The sequence below is a fragment of the Pelodiscus sinensis genome, chromosome 1 (genome assembly GCF_052426305.1).
Source record: "Pelodiscus sinensis isolate ZL-2025 chromosome 1, ASM5242630v1, whole genome shotgun sequence".
NCBI lineage: Eukaryota > Metazoa > Chordata > Testudines > Trionychidae > Pelodiscus > Pelodiscus sinensis.
In genome coordinates, this window is record NC_143052.1 from 233,054,643 (window position 1) to 233,072,525 (window position 17,883).

At 42.8% G+C, this 17,883-nt stretch overlaps 1 protein-coding gene across 1 annotated transcript in view; it reads right to left on the reverse strand.

Annotated features, from left to right (window-relative positions):
• Positions 1-3,707: 3,707 nt before the first annotated feature.
• CNGA3 (cyclic nucleotide gated channel subunit alpha 3) overlaps positions 3,708-17,883 on the reverse strand; it is a 42,689-nt gene continuing 28,513 nt past the window's right edge. Inside the window, exons 6-8 of the mRNA XM_006137386.5 lie at positions 15,210-15,317; positions 9,362-9,468; positions 3,708-5,681 (exon numbers count right to left, since the gene is read on the reverse strand). Coding sequence (XP_006137448.3) covers positions 4,270-5,681; positions 9,362-9,468; positions 15,210-15,317 — 1,627 coding nt within the window. The 3' untranslated portion in view covers positions 3,708-4,269. The remainder of the gene's footprint in view (positions 5,682-9,361; positions 9,469-15,209; positions 15,318-17,883) is intronic.

The window sequence follows — 17,883 nt, forward strand, 5'->3', positions numbered from 1 at the left end:
CAACTTCCCTTACTCCTCCTACAGTAAGGGTTACAGGAGTCGGAGTAAGAAGCTTGACAGTATTTTAACACTGTTTCAAAATAACTGCCTGCTGTGTAGACACAGACTAAGTTATTTTGGAATAGTGTTGCAGTGTAGACATACCCTTTCTGATTTGGGTTGTAGTGTGGTAGAATTATGGTGTCTAAGAAACAATTTGGTTACATTGCAACATTCCAGGAATCATATTTTATGTTTTTATCTACCTTCTCTAGGTGTATGCCATGAACACAGCATACATTCTTCTAGAAACCACGCTACTAGTATAGGTCTGGTCCAATCATACCTCCTGTCTCACTAGTCAGGACAGCTTGGAGGCAGAGGGACAGGAAAGGGAATGAGTACTTGCAAGGGACAGGGTGAGATTTTTTTTTTTTTTACTGGTAATAGAGGGTTTTATGTTTTGTTGCTTTTTTCTAGGCCACTCTCATTGCACACACTACAACTCCTTGCATTCCTTCTACCATCCCATGCACTCCACCCACACCCTAAGCTCCCAGTGCACCATTTTCCCATCTCCTACTAGTATAGGCACATCCTGCAACTCTCCCATATCATGCCAGAGGTGCTGTGTACCCACGTGCCTATAACATCCCCCTGCCAGAGACTCTGACTCCCATACTCCCATTTTTACTTCCTTTCTTCCTGTGTTGATAAATTATCCAAAGTGTCAACATTTTATACATCAGCTGGATGATGGGCAGAGCTGAGGTAGGGGCTATCATTCTGGAAGGTGGGCTTGAGTGTCTGAGTGCTAGCAGTCTTGTTTGGTTGGATGGTTTTGTGTTGATTACTGAGCTAGTTGAATTTGATAGGGCTGTGAACCAGGTACTGAGACTCTATGTGCCCACCATTTCCACCTTCTGATTTTTCAGTAAATTCAAAAGGATTCTGCCTACTGATGACTGGAACATTTCTTGGAATTTTTGAATTGGTCAGTATGATGCTCTGTGATTGAAATATAACCATTTATAGCATTAATAGTGCCACTGTTAGACAATTACAACAGAAAAAGTACAAAATATATCCTATAAAATGTCAATGGAAAAGTTATGATTTGCTAAAGATGATTAGCCTTGTACCATCAATGTACCTAAAATTACGAATTTCACCTATAGATCTGTATCCCAAATGTGTTTGTGCCTAGAGTAACACCCACCATGTAAAATCTACCTTGACATCGGTCAGCTTTGTGTTGATGTCCCACTAAAGACAATTAACTCTCCCAGTGGGCCACATAAGAAACTCGTCCCACCCAGCATGTCTTCCTGTGGATTCCTTAGCCCCCAAATGGCAAATGACTACCAGAAGTGATGTAAGTGTATGTGGCATGCTAATATGAAATGTGCATGTGACCCTGGATTCCATCTTGTGTACTTTCTCATGAATTGTGCTGTGCTTTTGGGGGGACAATGAAATTCCACTCACATGATAGAGGATATAAAAGACTCTAGAATCATCACCATGTTTCCTCTTTCCTGCTCTGATTCTATGGACTAAGAACACGAAGGAAGATTCCAATCTAGGAACAGAGGACCTTGCAATCTTCTGGAAGTTCCCAGCAACTTTACAAACCATCAATCTATGGCACTACTGCTACAGGAACTTTGCAATGATTGTATGTATATAATCTATTAACCATTTTTAACTCTCTTCTTTTTCTTATAAATAAACCTTGAGATTTTAGGTTACTAAAGAATTGGTAAGATCTGAGTTAGATATTGACCTGGCTATGTGGCTAATCTCTTGAGATCAGGAGAAACCTTTATTTGGAGACATTGGTTTTTAGTAATCACTCATCATGCAGCCTAGTGGTGGAGATAGGGGAGGGGTGAAATAAGGGCTGGACTACCTAAAAAGACTGCATTTTTGACGACTTATTAACTAGTATAGTAAGACAGAAGTTTACTTTTGTTACTGGCTTGGTATATCTATGAAAAGAGTAACAACTTCTAAATATGATTTAAGAGACCATATTTGTTCCAACATGAAGAAAAATTGATTTTATCACCACAATATATTAAAGATGCAAACTTTTATGATCCACAGTTGTGCACATCAGACACATAAAACATTAATGAAACAGTACCAACACAAAGATTGAAGCTGAAAGAACTTTCATGCAGTGACTATTAAAATAAGCAGAAACTAATATAGGCTAAATGTAATCCAGCTGACAAGCTGAAGAGGCAGACCTGAACTATTTATGAGCATCAACCAGCAAATCGCTGTTTCTGTGGTTTCTCAAGATGCACTGTGAGTCTGACCTAGCACCAGAAGTAGCCTCCTGCAGGAAAGAGGAAGTCCCCTACCTCCCCACCCACACCAGTACTAGCAGCTGGAGCTCAGTGCATAGTAGAAGCCCTCTAGTGCTAAAATAGCCTAATTTCATGGTCTATAATATGTTGGCAGTAAAAATCCTCAATAAAATTCTGCTTAAATGCAGTGCTAGCATGATTGCACCTGAGATAGTGTATTCACCAGAAAGCTAAGTGTCAACCTAGACTCCTAGGCTATGTCTAGACTGGCAGGATTTTCCAGAAATGCTTTTAACAGAAAAGTTTTCCGTTAAAAGCATTTTCGGAAAACAGCATCTAGATTGGCATGGGCGCTTTTCCGCAAATCACTTTTTGCGGAAAAGCGTCCTTGGCCAATCTAGATGCGCTTTTCCGCAAAAAAGCCCCGAACGCCATTTTCGCGGTTGGGGCTTTTTTGCGCAAAACAAATCTCAGCTGTCTACACTGGCCCTTTTGCGCAAAAGTTTTGCACAAAAGGGACTTTTGCCCGAACGGGAGCAGCATAGTATTTCCGCAAAAATCACTGATTTCTTACAGTAGGAAGTCAGTGCTTTTGCGGAAATTCAAGCGGCCAGTGTAAACAGCTGGCAAGTTTTTCCGGAAAAGCAGCTGATTTTCCGGAAAAACTGGCCAGTCTAGACACAGCCTTAGAGCAATTTTAGAAGGGGGGAGCAAATAGAATGACTAGGAGCCTGAAAGGGTTGTCTTGAGGAAAATTACAAGTAAATTTTGTCTGTCTTAGCTTAGTAATGATGAGCCATGGTAACAGATATCTAAAAGCTGTAAATTTCAAGAAGAGAGAGGAAATCTTTAGGCTGGCATGAGGGGCTTATCACCAGGAGTAATAAGATGAAGGAAATCTTAGGCTGAATTTCAGGACATGCCTCCTAGCAGGAACCAGGATCTTCCTCCTCTGTAGAAATACTTGCAAATGGAGATCTGTGTAGAAAATCAGAGCAGAAAAATCTGCTCCTCCCTCACAACATTTTCTGCAATAGGGGGTGCCCCCATGCATTAAATGCCACAGTTCTGCCTCCAAAGCCTGATGAAATACCAGGGGATGGAGAGCAGGCCCTCAGTATGAAGGCAGATGGCTTTGTGGGTGGGTCGCTATATCTTTTTTCAGCTTTAATGAAGCCATGCTGCCAGGACTGCCAACCTCTTTGGGCTTCCCTTCATGCAAGGATTTTCCCAGAATGGACAGGGCTAGGAAACCGTTAATGCACTCCAGTTAACATAATAGTTGCAAAGTGGAGAAACTATAATAGAGTTTCATTCAAGGTAAATTAAGCACCGTTTGCTTGCATTATAAAGACGTCCAATGACCACAGCATAGTACAGCAAACAGGAGTCATTTCAACATCTGTGGCATTCAAATAACTGGGTATTTTACATCATGTGATATGTTATATAGCAAAGACAGACTTTCTTTTAAACCAGGTTCTTTCACATGTGCAAAGTGCATTGATGGGTAGTGTGGATTTACTACATGTATTCAGCAGACTACTAGCGTACCAAGGTAGAGGGTGTGGATATATACAGATCAGTCTCCTCATTCTGGCAGACTCCATACTTTACACATAATTTCCTTAACAATAAGAGCATGGAAAAAGATAAACAAAAATTAAATGGTCAAGAAAAAACCTTTACATACCACATTAAAGATAATCTGAGCATGACTTGTAAGAAACATGTCATAAGTACAAAAGACCCAAATGACAATCCAAAGTCTCCTCCTAAAAACAAGATAAAAGGTAACAATTTCCTATTTACAAGAAAATATTGCTTTAATTAAAAACTCTAAAAACCATTCTCTTGGAGTCCATATAAAAATAAGAGTGTGTGTGTTTTCACATATATAATATGCTTATATATATTTATGGCTTTACAGGCTGCAATATTCTAGATTAAATGAGGGAATATAAATGAACTATTAATTCTTTTTCTCAACTTCCTCGGTTTTTATAGACTCTTCCCCTCCATCAGATAAGAAGCCACTTCCATATTTCTTCACTTTGTTTTCCACTTTGGTGAGTCTCTGTTTTACTTTGAGTTGGGCTGAGTTGTATTCTGCCATTAGCCTAGCAAACCTAGTCTGTAGACTGTCCAGTGCACTTTCAAGTCTTTCCACTTTTTCTTCCAAGTCTTTAGGGTCAGCTCCTGCTTTTGCTGCCTCCTCATCTATTAAATTGTCTTTCAACAGAATTTGCCGCCCTTTCTCTTCCAACGCCTTTTTGGCATCAGGATATTCAGTGAGGGCTTCCATCAAATCGTCTTTGGATAAACAGAACAGATCAGAATAACCAATGCTTCTGATGTTGGCTGTCCTCCTGTTACCAGATTTGCTACCCTTGATGTTTAAAATGCTGATTTCACCAAAGTAGCTGCCATCGCTTAGGACAACAAACTGTGTTATGCCATCATCTGCCACCACAGCCAACTTCCCCTCCTTAATGATATACATTTCCCTCCCAATATCCCCCTTTTTGCAGATGTAATCTCCAGGACTAAAGACTGTAGGTCTCAGCTTCAGCACTAGCTCAATAAGAAGTCCAGCTTCACAATCCTGGAAGATGCGCACTTTCTTTAGCGTATCCAGATGGACGTTGATAGCAATTTCAGCCTTAAGTTTATCAGGCAGGTTTTTAAGAACTTCCTTCTCATCTACTGTTTTCTTATTGGTCCAGAGGTAATCAAACCACTTAATGACCCTGGCCTCCAAATCCTTTGTCACCTTTCGGAAATGCATATACTGTTTTATGGAATCAACTTTGGCCTGGAACTCTGCCCTGGAAGCATTCATGTTGGAAATCATAGAGCCTACATTACCAACAATGGTAGCAAAGATCAGCACACCCACCAAGAAGTCAATGACCACAAAGAGATACTCTTCATCTTTCACCGGAGGTGGGGTTTCTCCAATTGTCGTCAGTGTCAGTGTTGACCAATACAAACAGTAAATATACTTTCTGGACAGACGTCCATATTCTGGGTGGGTCACATTGGGATAAACCCAGGAGTCAGTCCCAAACCCAATAAGCTTTGAAATTGCATAATATATGCATGCATTCCAGTGGATGATTATGAGAATGTACAAGACAAGATTTCCAATCCGAAACATATTTGGATAGTTTGTCCTGGTTTCTGTGCGATCAAAAAACTCAAATAGCCTGGCAAACCTCAGCAAGCGATTAAAACGTAGTTCAGGGTAGTTCAGCCCAAGTTTTAAATATGCCAGGTCTGTTGGTAAAAGAGAGAGCACATCCAATCTGAACTGTACAGTAGTAGTGTAATGTTTTCTTAATTTCTTTTCATCTTGAACTAGTAAGCCTTGTTCAAGAAAGCCTTAAAAGAATTTTAAAAAAAGTTCTCTGTTAGAATACATAACAAAATGGGCTACAAACCTATAATTAGTCAGAAACATTTCATAACTTATGCCTGAAGGATTCTTGTTTGCTTGCAAATACTGAAGACATTATTGGATTTGAAACTTATCATACATTAATGTACTCTCCATAGGTTTCTAGTATGTTTAATAAAAAAGATATTGCATAAGTTTCATATTTACCACAGGCTGAACCTCAGTTGTCCAGGACTCTCTGGTCTGGCAACATCCATGGTCCGCAAGGACCACGGATATTGCTGGACTAGAGTCCCAGCCACAGAGGTTGTCAGCGGCCGAGAGCTCAGCCAGTCTGGCAGCAGGCACCCTGCAGAGGCAGTGGCCTGGGGGCAGGAAGCCAGCCAGGATGTGAGCCCTACCATCCCTGAAGCCGCTGCCAACCGGAGCCACAGAGCCACGACTGGCCAGGGCTGTGGAGCTGGGGATAGGGGATAGGGAGCCCTAGCAGCCACAGGCATGGAGCTGCTGCTGTCCAAAAGCAGAGGACCCCTGTGGCTGGCAGCAAAGCTCCACCATCCGGGGGCAGGGAGCCCCTGTGACCATGGGTGCAGCGAGCCCTGGTGGCTGTGGGTAGAGAGTCCCGCCAGTCTGAGCTGGGCTGCAGCCCTGCGTGGAGCTCTGCTAGCAGGCCAGGGGGAGGGCACTAGTCAGACCAGCGGCCAGATGGGGAGCCCTGGGACAGTCGGAGCCCTGACCTCCCCTGGTCCGGCAACCTCCCTCTTTCTGGATGGCTCAAGTCCTGAGGGTGCAAGACCAGAGAGGTCCAAATTGGAGTAACAGAATTACAGTAGCACATAGAGGCCTCACCCAAGAATGGAACTCCACTGTGGTAAGCATTCTAGCAAGCCTGACGAGCTCGGTCAGTAGAGCATCAGGATCTTAACCTGCAGCAGCAGCAGCTGGGAGCCCTGGGCCCCTTTGAATCACCAGGCCCCAGGACAACTGCCCCTTCTGTCCCAGTCCCATCAATGTGCCTGCACTTACTCATAGATTTATAGAGGCTACAGCCAGAAGTGAGCATTGTGACCATTTAGTTTGACCTGTATAACACAAGCCAGAGAACTTCCCCACAATAATTCCAACAGCAGATATTTTAGAAAAACACCCAATCCTGACTTAAAAATAGTCAGTGATGGAGAATCAACCAGGCCCCTTGGTAAATTGTTTCAATGGTTAATTATTCTCATGCTTAAAAATTTACACGTTAGGTTCCATTCTGAATTTGTCTAGCTCCAGTTTCAAGCCATTGGATCGTATTATACCTTTCTCTGCTCAATTGAATGACTCATTATTAAATATTTGGTCACCATGTAGCTACTTACTAACTATAAAAAAATTAAAAAAACAACATATAGTCTAGTAGCACCTTAAAGACTAACAAAATGTGTAGATGGTATCATGGGCTTTTGTGGGCACAGCCCACTTCTTCAGATGACAAGAGTATAATAAATCCAGATCCAAGATAATCAGTCACCCCTTAATCGTCTCTTTGTTAAGCTAAATGAATGGAGCTACAGTCTATCAGTATCAGGTAAGATTTGTAATCCTTCAGGCTTCAGTCATCCTTGTGACTCTTCCCTGAATCTTCACAAATTTATCAACATCCTTCTTCAACTGTGAGCAGCAGAACTGGACACCGTATTCCAGCAGCAATCAAGCCAAAAGGGCCTGAGCTGTCAGATGAAGATCTGCAGAGCGTGGCTGAAAGCCCAGTTTCCAAAAGGAAATACAATGTTCAGAGCAGCCTCTTTTCTCTGGAAAGCTACTTCATTATTCAGAATCATTTTGGTTCTCTGAGATGGGCCCTCGAATTTCCAATACACATCTTGATTTTGTACAAATTCAATTTATAAAAATTAGTTTCTTGAAAATCAAAAATATATAAATACAGGATTTAAGGCTCCCACTAAATCCTAGTCCCATTACAATTGTTTAACACAGGTTTTTAACATTGTGTCTTTCATTATTTGTTTTTGTCCATTACCCCTCTGAGACTTTTACAAAATAGTGACATTGACATGATGTGAAAGGACCTACTTTAAGCTGATGGAAGTCAACACTTCCCACACTTCACAGAATACAGTCCCACACTTCACAGAAACCACTGCAGATGCCTGAACTGAAGTGACTGACTCACAGTAGCATTTCCCCACCTTTGATATTTGCATCTCCATATCAAATACTGTGAATGAGACACATCCACCTTGACTTAAGTAGCTTCATTAACACGAGTCCTACAATTCACAGGTAACTTCTTTTGCTGTTATAGATATATATCCCCAATTCTGTAATGTCCACTCCAACTCATCTGATGAAATGGGTTTGTCCCACAAAAGTTCATAACCTACTAAATTTGTTAGTCTTTAAGGTGCCACAAGACTGCTCGTTTTCTTTACAGTTACAGGCTAACACGGATACCCCTCTGAGGGTATGTCTACACTGCATTCCTCTTTCGAGGAATTTTATAAGGAGTAAGGGTAATTTTGAAAGAAGGGTTCTCTTTTGAAATAACTGTGTCTAGACAGCGTTTCTTTTTTCGAAATAGGGTATTTTGAAATAGCACCTGGACATGATTATGCAAATGAAGCACGGGAAATTCAAATCTGCGCTTCATTTGCAATTTCATTAGTCTGTATTTGCATTCCTCTCTCGAAAGAGGAATGCAGTGTAGACATACCCTGAGACTTAACAGCATTTCTGTAGCCAACCCAAAACTGTTTAATCAGCATTTTAGCTGTTCTGTGACAGCCTTACAATTCTAATAGTCAGAATAGTCACATGCATCTGTATCCATTGCCATACCAAGGAACTCCTATTTTCTCTTCAGTTGTTAGAAATTCCCCTTGTAGCACATTACTCCACTGCAAAAGGGAACCTTTTTGGGTAGGGTTGGCCTCTTGTGGAAATACGGTGAATCTAAGTCTTAAGGCTACATTGATTTGATAAATAAGTTGCATACTAAATGTGAACGATAGTGAGGCTAAGCATTTACTTTCTGCTGTGAATTGTTTAAATGTCTCTCAAGGCAACAGCAGATTTTTCCTCCCCTCTGCAACTGTGGTCACCATTTTACTGATGTCATTTGCTTGGCTTAAAATAGATAACATTGCATGCACCATAGTATGAAAGTTTGGGTTCCGATACACTGCAAGAGGAAAGTTCTCAGCAGTGACTGTTCTCAGCAGTGACTCTCTTAGTGACAGACTGGCCATGGTATGCTCTTTTTTACACAGTGAATAATTAGCTTGTATTATTCATTGCCACAAGCTATAATTAATGTCAAGACATCAGCAGGATTAAAAAACAGCACTCAACATTTATATGGATTTTAAAAAATCACCACTATAATACATAGGATTGTGGGGGATTTTTTAACTTTGGAAAGGATTTGAGACAGGGAATAATCCTATCTCTAATTGATGGGTGTTAGGAAAAGCTTTTTCTAAACACAGGTTATTCCATACTTTCCCACATCAGAGTTTCCTGTGTTTTCTTCAGAAGCATATAGTTTTATGTGTTGTTAGAGAGAGGATACTGAACTACAAGGACAATCACCATACCGATCCAATAAGGCATGATACATGGTATGTCTGAAAACAACATATAATTTAAAAGGACTCACCTGTCCTGAATCTGACGAATATGTCCAGTACATAGATGATATCTGAGCAGTAGTCCAAGACCACCCATAGTATAATATGATTACTTTGTAGCTCATCAAAACAGGCTCTAAACAAACACAAAGATACAGAAGATTTAATTCTCCTTGTATGAGCAAGTGCAGAGAGTACTATATGTGTGTTCTAAAAGCATGTTAGCTAACTGTTGCTGGTATTCGCAGGCTGTGGGCATCATGTCTGCACTGGAGTATTTCCTGTGAATTTAAATATAATGATTTAACATAATCGGACATTTCTGAAACCAAAGGTCTTACATAGCAGGGGAAAATGTCACATACATACACACATACACACGTTACTCTGTATCAGTCCTCTCAGCATAGATCCTCAAGACTTTACATCACAGCATCAAGTCTGCAAGCTGAGGAGAACTGGACAGGAATTCATTCAGATCCCATCCAGGGACTTCCTGGCTCAACTGAAAGAAGGCTTACTCCTTCAGGGCACACTATCTCCCATGTCTCCCAGAGGCTAAATGGTCTGTCTCTATAACAGTCTGACATGACTCTCATACACAGACTCCGATTGTCCATTTAACATACTCCAGTAATATCCACCTGCTACTGGAGAAACAGCCATGTCAAAATTCCTCATACTAATTTTAAATGACTCTTCTCTGTCTACTCCTCTATCATGCTTGCCATCCACCACCTTTCTATCCCTGTATTGGCATTTACACATCTGATGGTTAGGAAAAGGAGACTACTATACGTTTCTCCATAAATGGTAAGAGTGCCTAGCGCAGGGATGGGCAAAATATAGTCTATGAGCTGGATCCAGCCTGTCACAATACTCTGGGCCACCAATGTCCCAGTGGGAACCTCAGGCAGGCTGCTTGACTGCTGTGCTCCTGCACGCCACTTAAAGCAGCTAGCTGCTGGGGCCAGTGTTTGTCTCCGCACCATGCACACTTCAGGGTAGGGAGGTCTCTGTATGCTGCTCCCACACCACCAGCACAATCCTCGCAACTCCCATTGGCTGCAAACTGACCAATGGGAGCTGTCTGGGCCATGCTTACAGGCGCAGGCAGTTTGTGGAGCTTCCTCTCCTTGTGGCATGCACTACACAGAGACACACATCCTGGGCCCAGTAGCCGGACACTTTGAGTGGCGTGCAGAAGTGTGGTGGGCAGGAAGTCTGCCTGAAGATCCCACTGAGCAGCTGAGCAGGAGCTGCCTAGCATAAGTGACTCCTGTATCTGACATCCTCACTTCCGCCCACATTGCAACTCCCTGCTCCGGTCACAAACTAAACCCTCTGCACCCCCTTCTGCACTCCTGCCTCTGGTCACAACCACCTCCCAGACCCAGCACCCCCTTTTGCATCCCTCCTCCAGGTCAGCATCCTCTCCTATACACAAAACCCTGCCAGAAACTGCACCCCCTGCTGTAACTCAATGCCCTCTCTTCCACATCCTACACCTTCTCTTATGCCCCAATGCCCTACCAACCCCCTTTCTGTATACACCCTCCATCCCAGACCCTGCACATCCTCCATTAAAATCAATGAAGAGTGCGGCCCTTGACCACTTACTAAATTCTTAGAGTGCCACCCCCCCATCAAAAATTATTGGTAACCCTGGCCTAGAGCAATACCTTGACTTAGTGTCACTTTGTGCTGTAGCCACTAGATGGCACACAGAAGCCATTGCAGGCACAGATTTGAGGATGCTTGCTGCAAGCCAAAGACTTTTTAGGCAGAAAGATGAAAATCATCAGGTCACAAATCCTAACGCATAATGAAGAGGTATGAACTGTACAAAGAGGTTCTGTGCAAAATCACCCAAGAAATTATTATAGAGAGGTAGAATGAGCCGATGGGGAATGACTCAAATTGTACTGTTCTAAAAGCTACCTTTAATGAGAAAATAAAACTGGAATAAAGTCCAATAAGTCCAAAAGTCCCTCATTTGTAAAAGTAAAATTGTATCTTCTGCTATAACTGCCTCTGATGGCAGCAAGCAAGTGGTAATCAAACTGCTATCCCAGGCAGCACCACACCTACAGGGTTGCAGTGCCCAGCACAACCCACCACAGGCCCCACCCACACCCCCATCTCTTCCTGCCCCTGCTCTGTCCCTACTTCATCTTTTCTCTCAAGCCCTGCCTCTTCTCTGCCCCGCCTTTTCCCACCCTTGCTCCGCCCCCTTCTGTCCCTGTTGCACCCTTTCCTCCAATCCCCCTCCCTCAAGCAACACGTTCCAGGAGATTACGAGGGGAGGGAGGGAGCTAGCACTGGCAGCAGGAGTAGGGACCCCTGCACTCACCATGGTGGTGGGAAGCCAAGTGATCCACCCCTGCTATTTGCATTCTGCCAAGCCCAGTTCCCATCAGTGTGCTCCAGGGAGCAGAGTGGGTTGGGGGCCACAGTGCTCCACTTCCTGTCACTGCGATGAAGCAGAATAACCCAGCTGAGAGCAAAATGCAGGACAATGTAGCACTTTAAAGACTAACAAGATGGTTTATTAGATGATGAGCTTTCGTGGGCCAGACCCACTTCCTCAGATCAAATAGTGGAAGAAAGTAGTCACAACCATATATACCAAAGGGTACAATTTAAAAAAATGAACACATATGAAAAGGACAAATCACATTTCAGAACAGGAGGGAGATGCCGGGGTGGGGTGGGGGGGGAGGAAGGAAGGTAAGTGTCTGTGAATTGATGATATTAGAGGTAGGGAGAGTGAGATGTTTGTGAGTTAATGGTATTAGAGGTGATAATTGGGGAAACTATCTTGATAATGGGTGAGATAGTTCAAATGTTTGTTGAGTCCTTTTTGGAAAGTGTCGAATTTTAACATGAATGACAGTTCAGAGGATTCCCTTTCAAGTGCAGATGTAAAAGGTCTTTGTAGCAGAATGCAGGTGGTTAAGTCATTGAGAGAGTGTCCTTTCTGGTTAAAATGGCAAGAAACTGTTTTCTCTTTGTGATCTTGTCTGATATCTGTTTTGTGGGCATTAATCCAGCTGAGAGATGCAGGACTGGAGTAGGCTGAGTGGGTCACTTTGCTTCCCGTGGCTTCTGCCAACTAGTAAGTGCAGGAGCGGGCTTGGCCACTGCTGCTGGCATCAGGTCCTCCCAAGCCATCCCCCAGGCTGCCCTGGTCCAATTGGAGTCCCAAAGCAGAGGCCTTGGGTAGCTACCCCAAACTGTCCTATAGACAGGATGGCTCTGATCCCAGGAAGGAAGAGAAGAGAATATTTCAGTGACAGGCACTCTGGGCTCTTATGAAAATGCAGGAAGCATGAAATGCACATTGTCAGCTTTTATTTTACAAAAGCAGAGATTTAAACTTGAAAAGAGAAAGGAGGGGTCATGTCCAGCCCTCTGCCCTGAGACCGGACCAATTAATCCTAGGCCATCCCTGACAGATGCTAAAACCATTAATGGTTCATTATTTTCCAGCCCGCTCTTGTCTCCAACCTGCTCTCTCATGAAGGAATTAAATTCCACATTAAATAATCTAAAATAGTGTCAGAATTGTTAGATTTTTTAAAGCTGCCTCATATAGAAGGAGAACGAGGAATATGAGGTAATATCTTTTATTGGACTAGCTCCTGTGGGTGAGAAAGACAAAAAGAGCTTTGTGGGGCAAGCTCAAAAGCTTGTCTCTCTCATGCACAGAAGTGCAATAGGAGATAATACAGGTTGCATCTCCCTGGTCTGGCACCCTCAGAACCTGAGTGGCCCCGAACAAGGGAGTGTGCCTGATTGGGAGAGGTCAGTCGTTGGGCTCTCCTGAGGCTCCTCTCCTGGTCACGGATCCATCCAGTGCCCTTCCCCAAGCCCACTGCTGGGCTCCGCTGCCTCCAGCTCTTTGGTAGGGCTCCTCTCCAGGCTGCTGGCCCCACCCTGGCTGGGGGGACTCCCTGCCCCCAGCCAAGCTCTTCTCTGAGCAGCTAGCCCCATTGCAGTCAGCCGGGCTTCATACCCCCAGCCAGTGGGCTCCCAGCCATCAGGTCTTTGTTCTGTGTCCCTGGCCAGTGAGGCTTTGCTCTGGGTCAGCCTCACTCCAGCTGCAACAGGGCTCCACGTCCCGGGTCAGCATGATTCCCTGCCTCTGACTGCTGGACCTGCTTTGGCCAGCAGGGCTCCACACCCTGGCAGCCAGGGCTTCCTGCCCCCCACAGCCTGCTGACCAGGCTCGCTGCCTGCAGGCCACTGGTCCTATAGGCTGCCAGCTGCTGGCAACCTCTGCAGGTGGGGCTCTGTGATCCAGCAACATCTGTAGTCTTGCTGGACTATAGATGTTGCTGGCCCAAAGAGTCATGGACCACAGAGGTTCAACCTGTACTTCACCCACATTGTGTCTCGAGTACCCTGGGTCCGACACAGCTACAACTGCATTGCATCATGAAGAAACAGCTTTTAACAAGAGTTATATTTTTATAATACAAAATGGAAGAGAAAGTCAGAGAATGTATGATGGTGTGGTGTGTTATACAAGTTTTACCATCACCAATTTAGCAGTTAAGTTCTGTGGGGAATTCCAAATGAATGCTGAAAATACCTTGATAGTGTTCCATCCAGTCTGTGTGGAGGGACACATATTTTAACAAAAAACTATATAAAGAAAGCATCTTAAATGTCATTGCTAATATTTTTAGCTCCCTCTGCCTGGAACAACAAGCTACATTAGTATCATGAGTCCAAATATACAGGAGGGAGAAAATACTCTTCAGAATCATGTGCATTTCTATACAGAATATCAGGATTTTAAGTCCCAGGGAATTTTGGGCCTTTTACAGCTAAAGGCGCAGAAAGAATTTCCGTCTTTCTGGAATTTCCTCTTAGCAGTATAAAGCTCCTATTTATATCCCATGATCGGGTGTCAAGATTCCCATAACACAATCCTGTCACTGATGCAGTACTGACTTGTCCTACACCTCAAGGGCTAGGAGTAGAACTTTGATCTGGCTTGTTGTGATACTTGTGGGGGGGGAGGGAGAGGTGGGAAATGGCAGCTGTTTTAATCTGTTCAAGGGGAGACAGATTAATGAGCAGAGGCCAGACAGTCAAAGGTACATGATATATGCAAAGGGCTCTTAATTTTATCCCAGAGATATAATTTCCACATGTGTGATATGCATACGTAGGCATGTATGTATATTACATTTACATATGTTAGAAGCATAGAATCTGGAATAAAGGATTTGGAACATGTACCTGACTTCTAAAACAGTCAAAAAATAAAAACATATCCTTAAGAAAATTGATTAGTGCAGTGTTTCCCAATTTTATTTGACCATGGAACACTTTTAAGCTCGGAAAAATTTCAAGGAACTCCTACAGCCAGGGAAAAACTTTGTCAAGCAAAAAAAACCTGCATAAGTTGTTGCTGCTAGACCCCTTGGTAAAAGCAGAGCGGCAGTGGGGGATGGGAGGAGAGAAATCTTGGGTTGATCAGGAGAAGCAGGACCAGCAGCTATTGCTGCTGCTAGGCCCCTTGGTAAAAGCAGAGTGGCAACGGGGGAGGGGAGATGTCTGAAAGCCCAGTGGGGAACCAGAGAAGGAGCCAGCATCTTTGTGCACCGGGCTCTGTCTCTTTAAGCGGGGGAGCGTTCAGGTGCTCACGGAACCCTTGCTTTCACTTTGCAGAACCCCAGGGTTCCACGGAGCACCATTTGGGAAAGACTGGATTAGTGAATGCGCAATGCAGTAGTAGTTATGGGGATGTGAAAGTTAATGGGCACTCTGTTAAAATAAAAAAACCAAGTGTGCTTTTCCAGTTTCATACAAACAAGACACCCCTTCTGCAATCTCAAATAACCATAAAATATAAATCCATACCTGCACACTAGCAGACACCAATTATAGAATACTGGGGTCGCGATTATGGTCAGCCACCTATAGTATAGGTTGCTTGAAGGATCAACCACAAAGATCTCCTTTTTCTTCCTGAAAAGTAAAACGTGCAGATTATTTTCATAAGGAGGCCATGTTTTTGTTCAGTAAGACTGAATACCCTTCCAGAAGACTGTAATAGTTGCAGCACATTTAGGCCACATGTTCACTACACAGATTGCTCCTGCTGCAGTCGACCTTCTGGCGTTCGATTTAGTGTGTCTAGTGAAGATCCGTTAAATCGAACTCAGAGGATGCCCCTGTCAGTGCCAAATACAGGACTATGTAGTACTTTACTCCTGCATCTTATGAAGAGGAAGGGAAACCAATGGGAGTGTTTGCTTCCTTTGATCTCCCACTGTGTGAACAGTGTGGAAACTCGATTTAAGATACAGCAACTACAGCTACATAATTAACGTAGCTGGAGTTGTGTATCTGGAGTCGACCTTCCACTGTTGTATAGGTCAGACATGTAGATTTAGACATAGCACCAAAGGCCAGCCCTGCTGACATCCCAGCTATTGCTCAGTACAGCAGCTCAAGCTTTTTTCATTTGACTCAGTCTATTCCTGTTTGCCCCCAAATCCATAGCAATCAAAAGGAACTAGAAAAATCTACATAAATGTCAAAACAGCATAGCTGAAAGTGATTTAAAATTATTAACACTCTTCTTGCAAGCCATCCCTTGTGTTTTAAGTAAGCCATCCCTCAGACCAGACTGAGCAAGTTAAGTGCATCTTAATGTCATCCCTGCTTAAATCATGAGGAAAGCCATGGTCCCTTGTCTCAACAGGATCTTCTCCAAGAGCCCTTTGGAGATTTTCTCTAAACATAGGTTAAATATTTATCTTTTTTATTTCCATTATAACAAGATGATCACTCTGCCTCTAACAACTTTGACATATTTATATGAATGAGAATCTAACAGGACAAAAAAATCTGCTAACTCCCTTTGAAATGGGAAATGATCTGTTTTCCTCTATGCCTATTTGTCTCTCTCCGTCTGCTACCAATATTCGTAGCCTACTCTATCACCATTTTGCTCATAATTCATTTCGCCATTGTCAACCATTTAGTTGCACTACAATTAATTTGTTGTTCTGAAATACTCTTTTACTGTTCCTTATCTTTAAAAAATGTTTTTTACTTACTTAAGAACCAAGAGTTTGACCCTACATTACTTGAAATCAATAGCAAAGCTTCCATTGACTGAAATGGTGAAGTTTAGGTCCCAGTATTGTCTCCCTTATTTCTGGTGAGTAGTATCTTACTTTCACTCTGATTTCAATGCAACTACTCCTACTGTAAGGCAATTCTAATTGTAAATAAGGTTGCAATGAAGATGGGGGTATGCTTGTGAGAGTGTAGAAATATTATATATATATACAATTGTGAACATGACATGTTTGTAAGGGGGGTGCTATCTGTACTAATGTGCTATCATTAAAAACCTCAATTCTGCACATTCATAATATAGGCATCTTTCTTTTAAAACCAAAAAGAATCCTATTTATCTTCCCACTCACCATAGATTGTTACCAATTTCTTCAAAAAGCCACAACAAAATTGTGACTCACTCTGTTCCCTGAGTCAAAAGGTCAATGCCTATCGTGCACTCTCCAAAGAATGATCCTTTCTCATATAAATCTATTCTATTATTTTCTCTGCTGCCTTGTTTCAAAGAACCTCAGACTTGTGTGAAAGGACAGTCCCCACTGGGCACTCTGGGAGGCTCACAGTGCTTCCTCTAGAAAAAAAAAAGATTCTGCTCGAACAAAACTTTGTTTTAGAGAGAAGATTCTATGACCTGGAATGAGGAAGAATCCACCCAGAAGTGGCATTCTGAACTAAGGATACTACAGCATTACGGTACCTACTACACACTCTACACACGTGTGTGATGTATTTATTATAACACACCCCTTGAAATCAGTGTTCATTCTGCACATACAACACATGCTCTTTCCATATTTTCTTCTTTACATGGCATTGCACTAAGGGCAACCCTAATAAACAGAGTTTATAAATCATTAATTAAGGGGCAATTGTCTATTTACATAATAGTAAAGGCCACATGCACTGCCTGATGTAAGAAATTGCAACCACATTGAAGTAAGTGGAGCTGCTTCTGCTCACAGAAGGGCAAATCATAGTAAATATAATTGACCATGTCAAAATGGATTAAATATTCATCTAAATATTGTGGTTTTGTTCTGTGGCCATGTTAACTCTAAAGATATTCTTTACCATGACTAAGCCTGTACAGGCTTGCAAAGGAGACTGCTGTTGACTGATAGGACCTGATAGGAAAAACTTAAAAAACAACAAAAAGTCTAGAAGCACCTTAAAGACTAAGATGTAGATGGTATAACGAGCTTTTGTAAGCACAACCCACTTCTTCAGCAGACTGGAGTATTAGAAGTCCAGATCCAAGAATAAATAAGGGAGAAAGGGTGAGAAGAAGGGAGGAGGGGGAAAAGATTGTTCACGTAGTTACAAGAAGCTAATGAGAACAACTGGCACCTCCATTGTGTGGTTGGTTGGATAAGCTTGATAGGCAAGGCAAGGACTTGAACAGCCAACTCAGGTGATCAGAGATCAGCTGAATTCCCTTTACTGC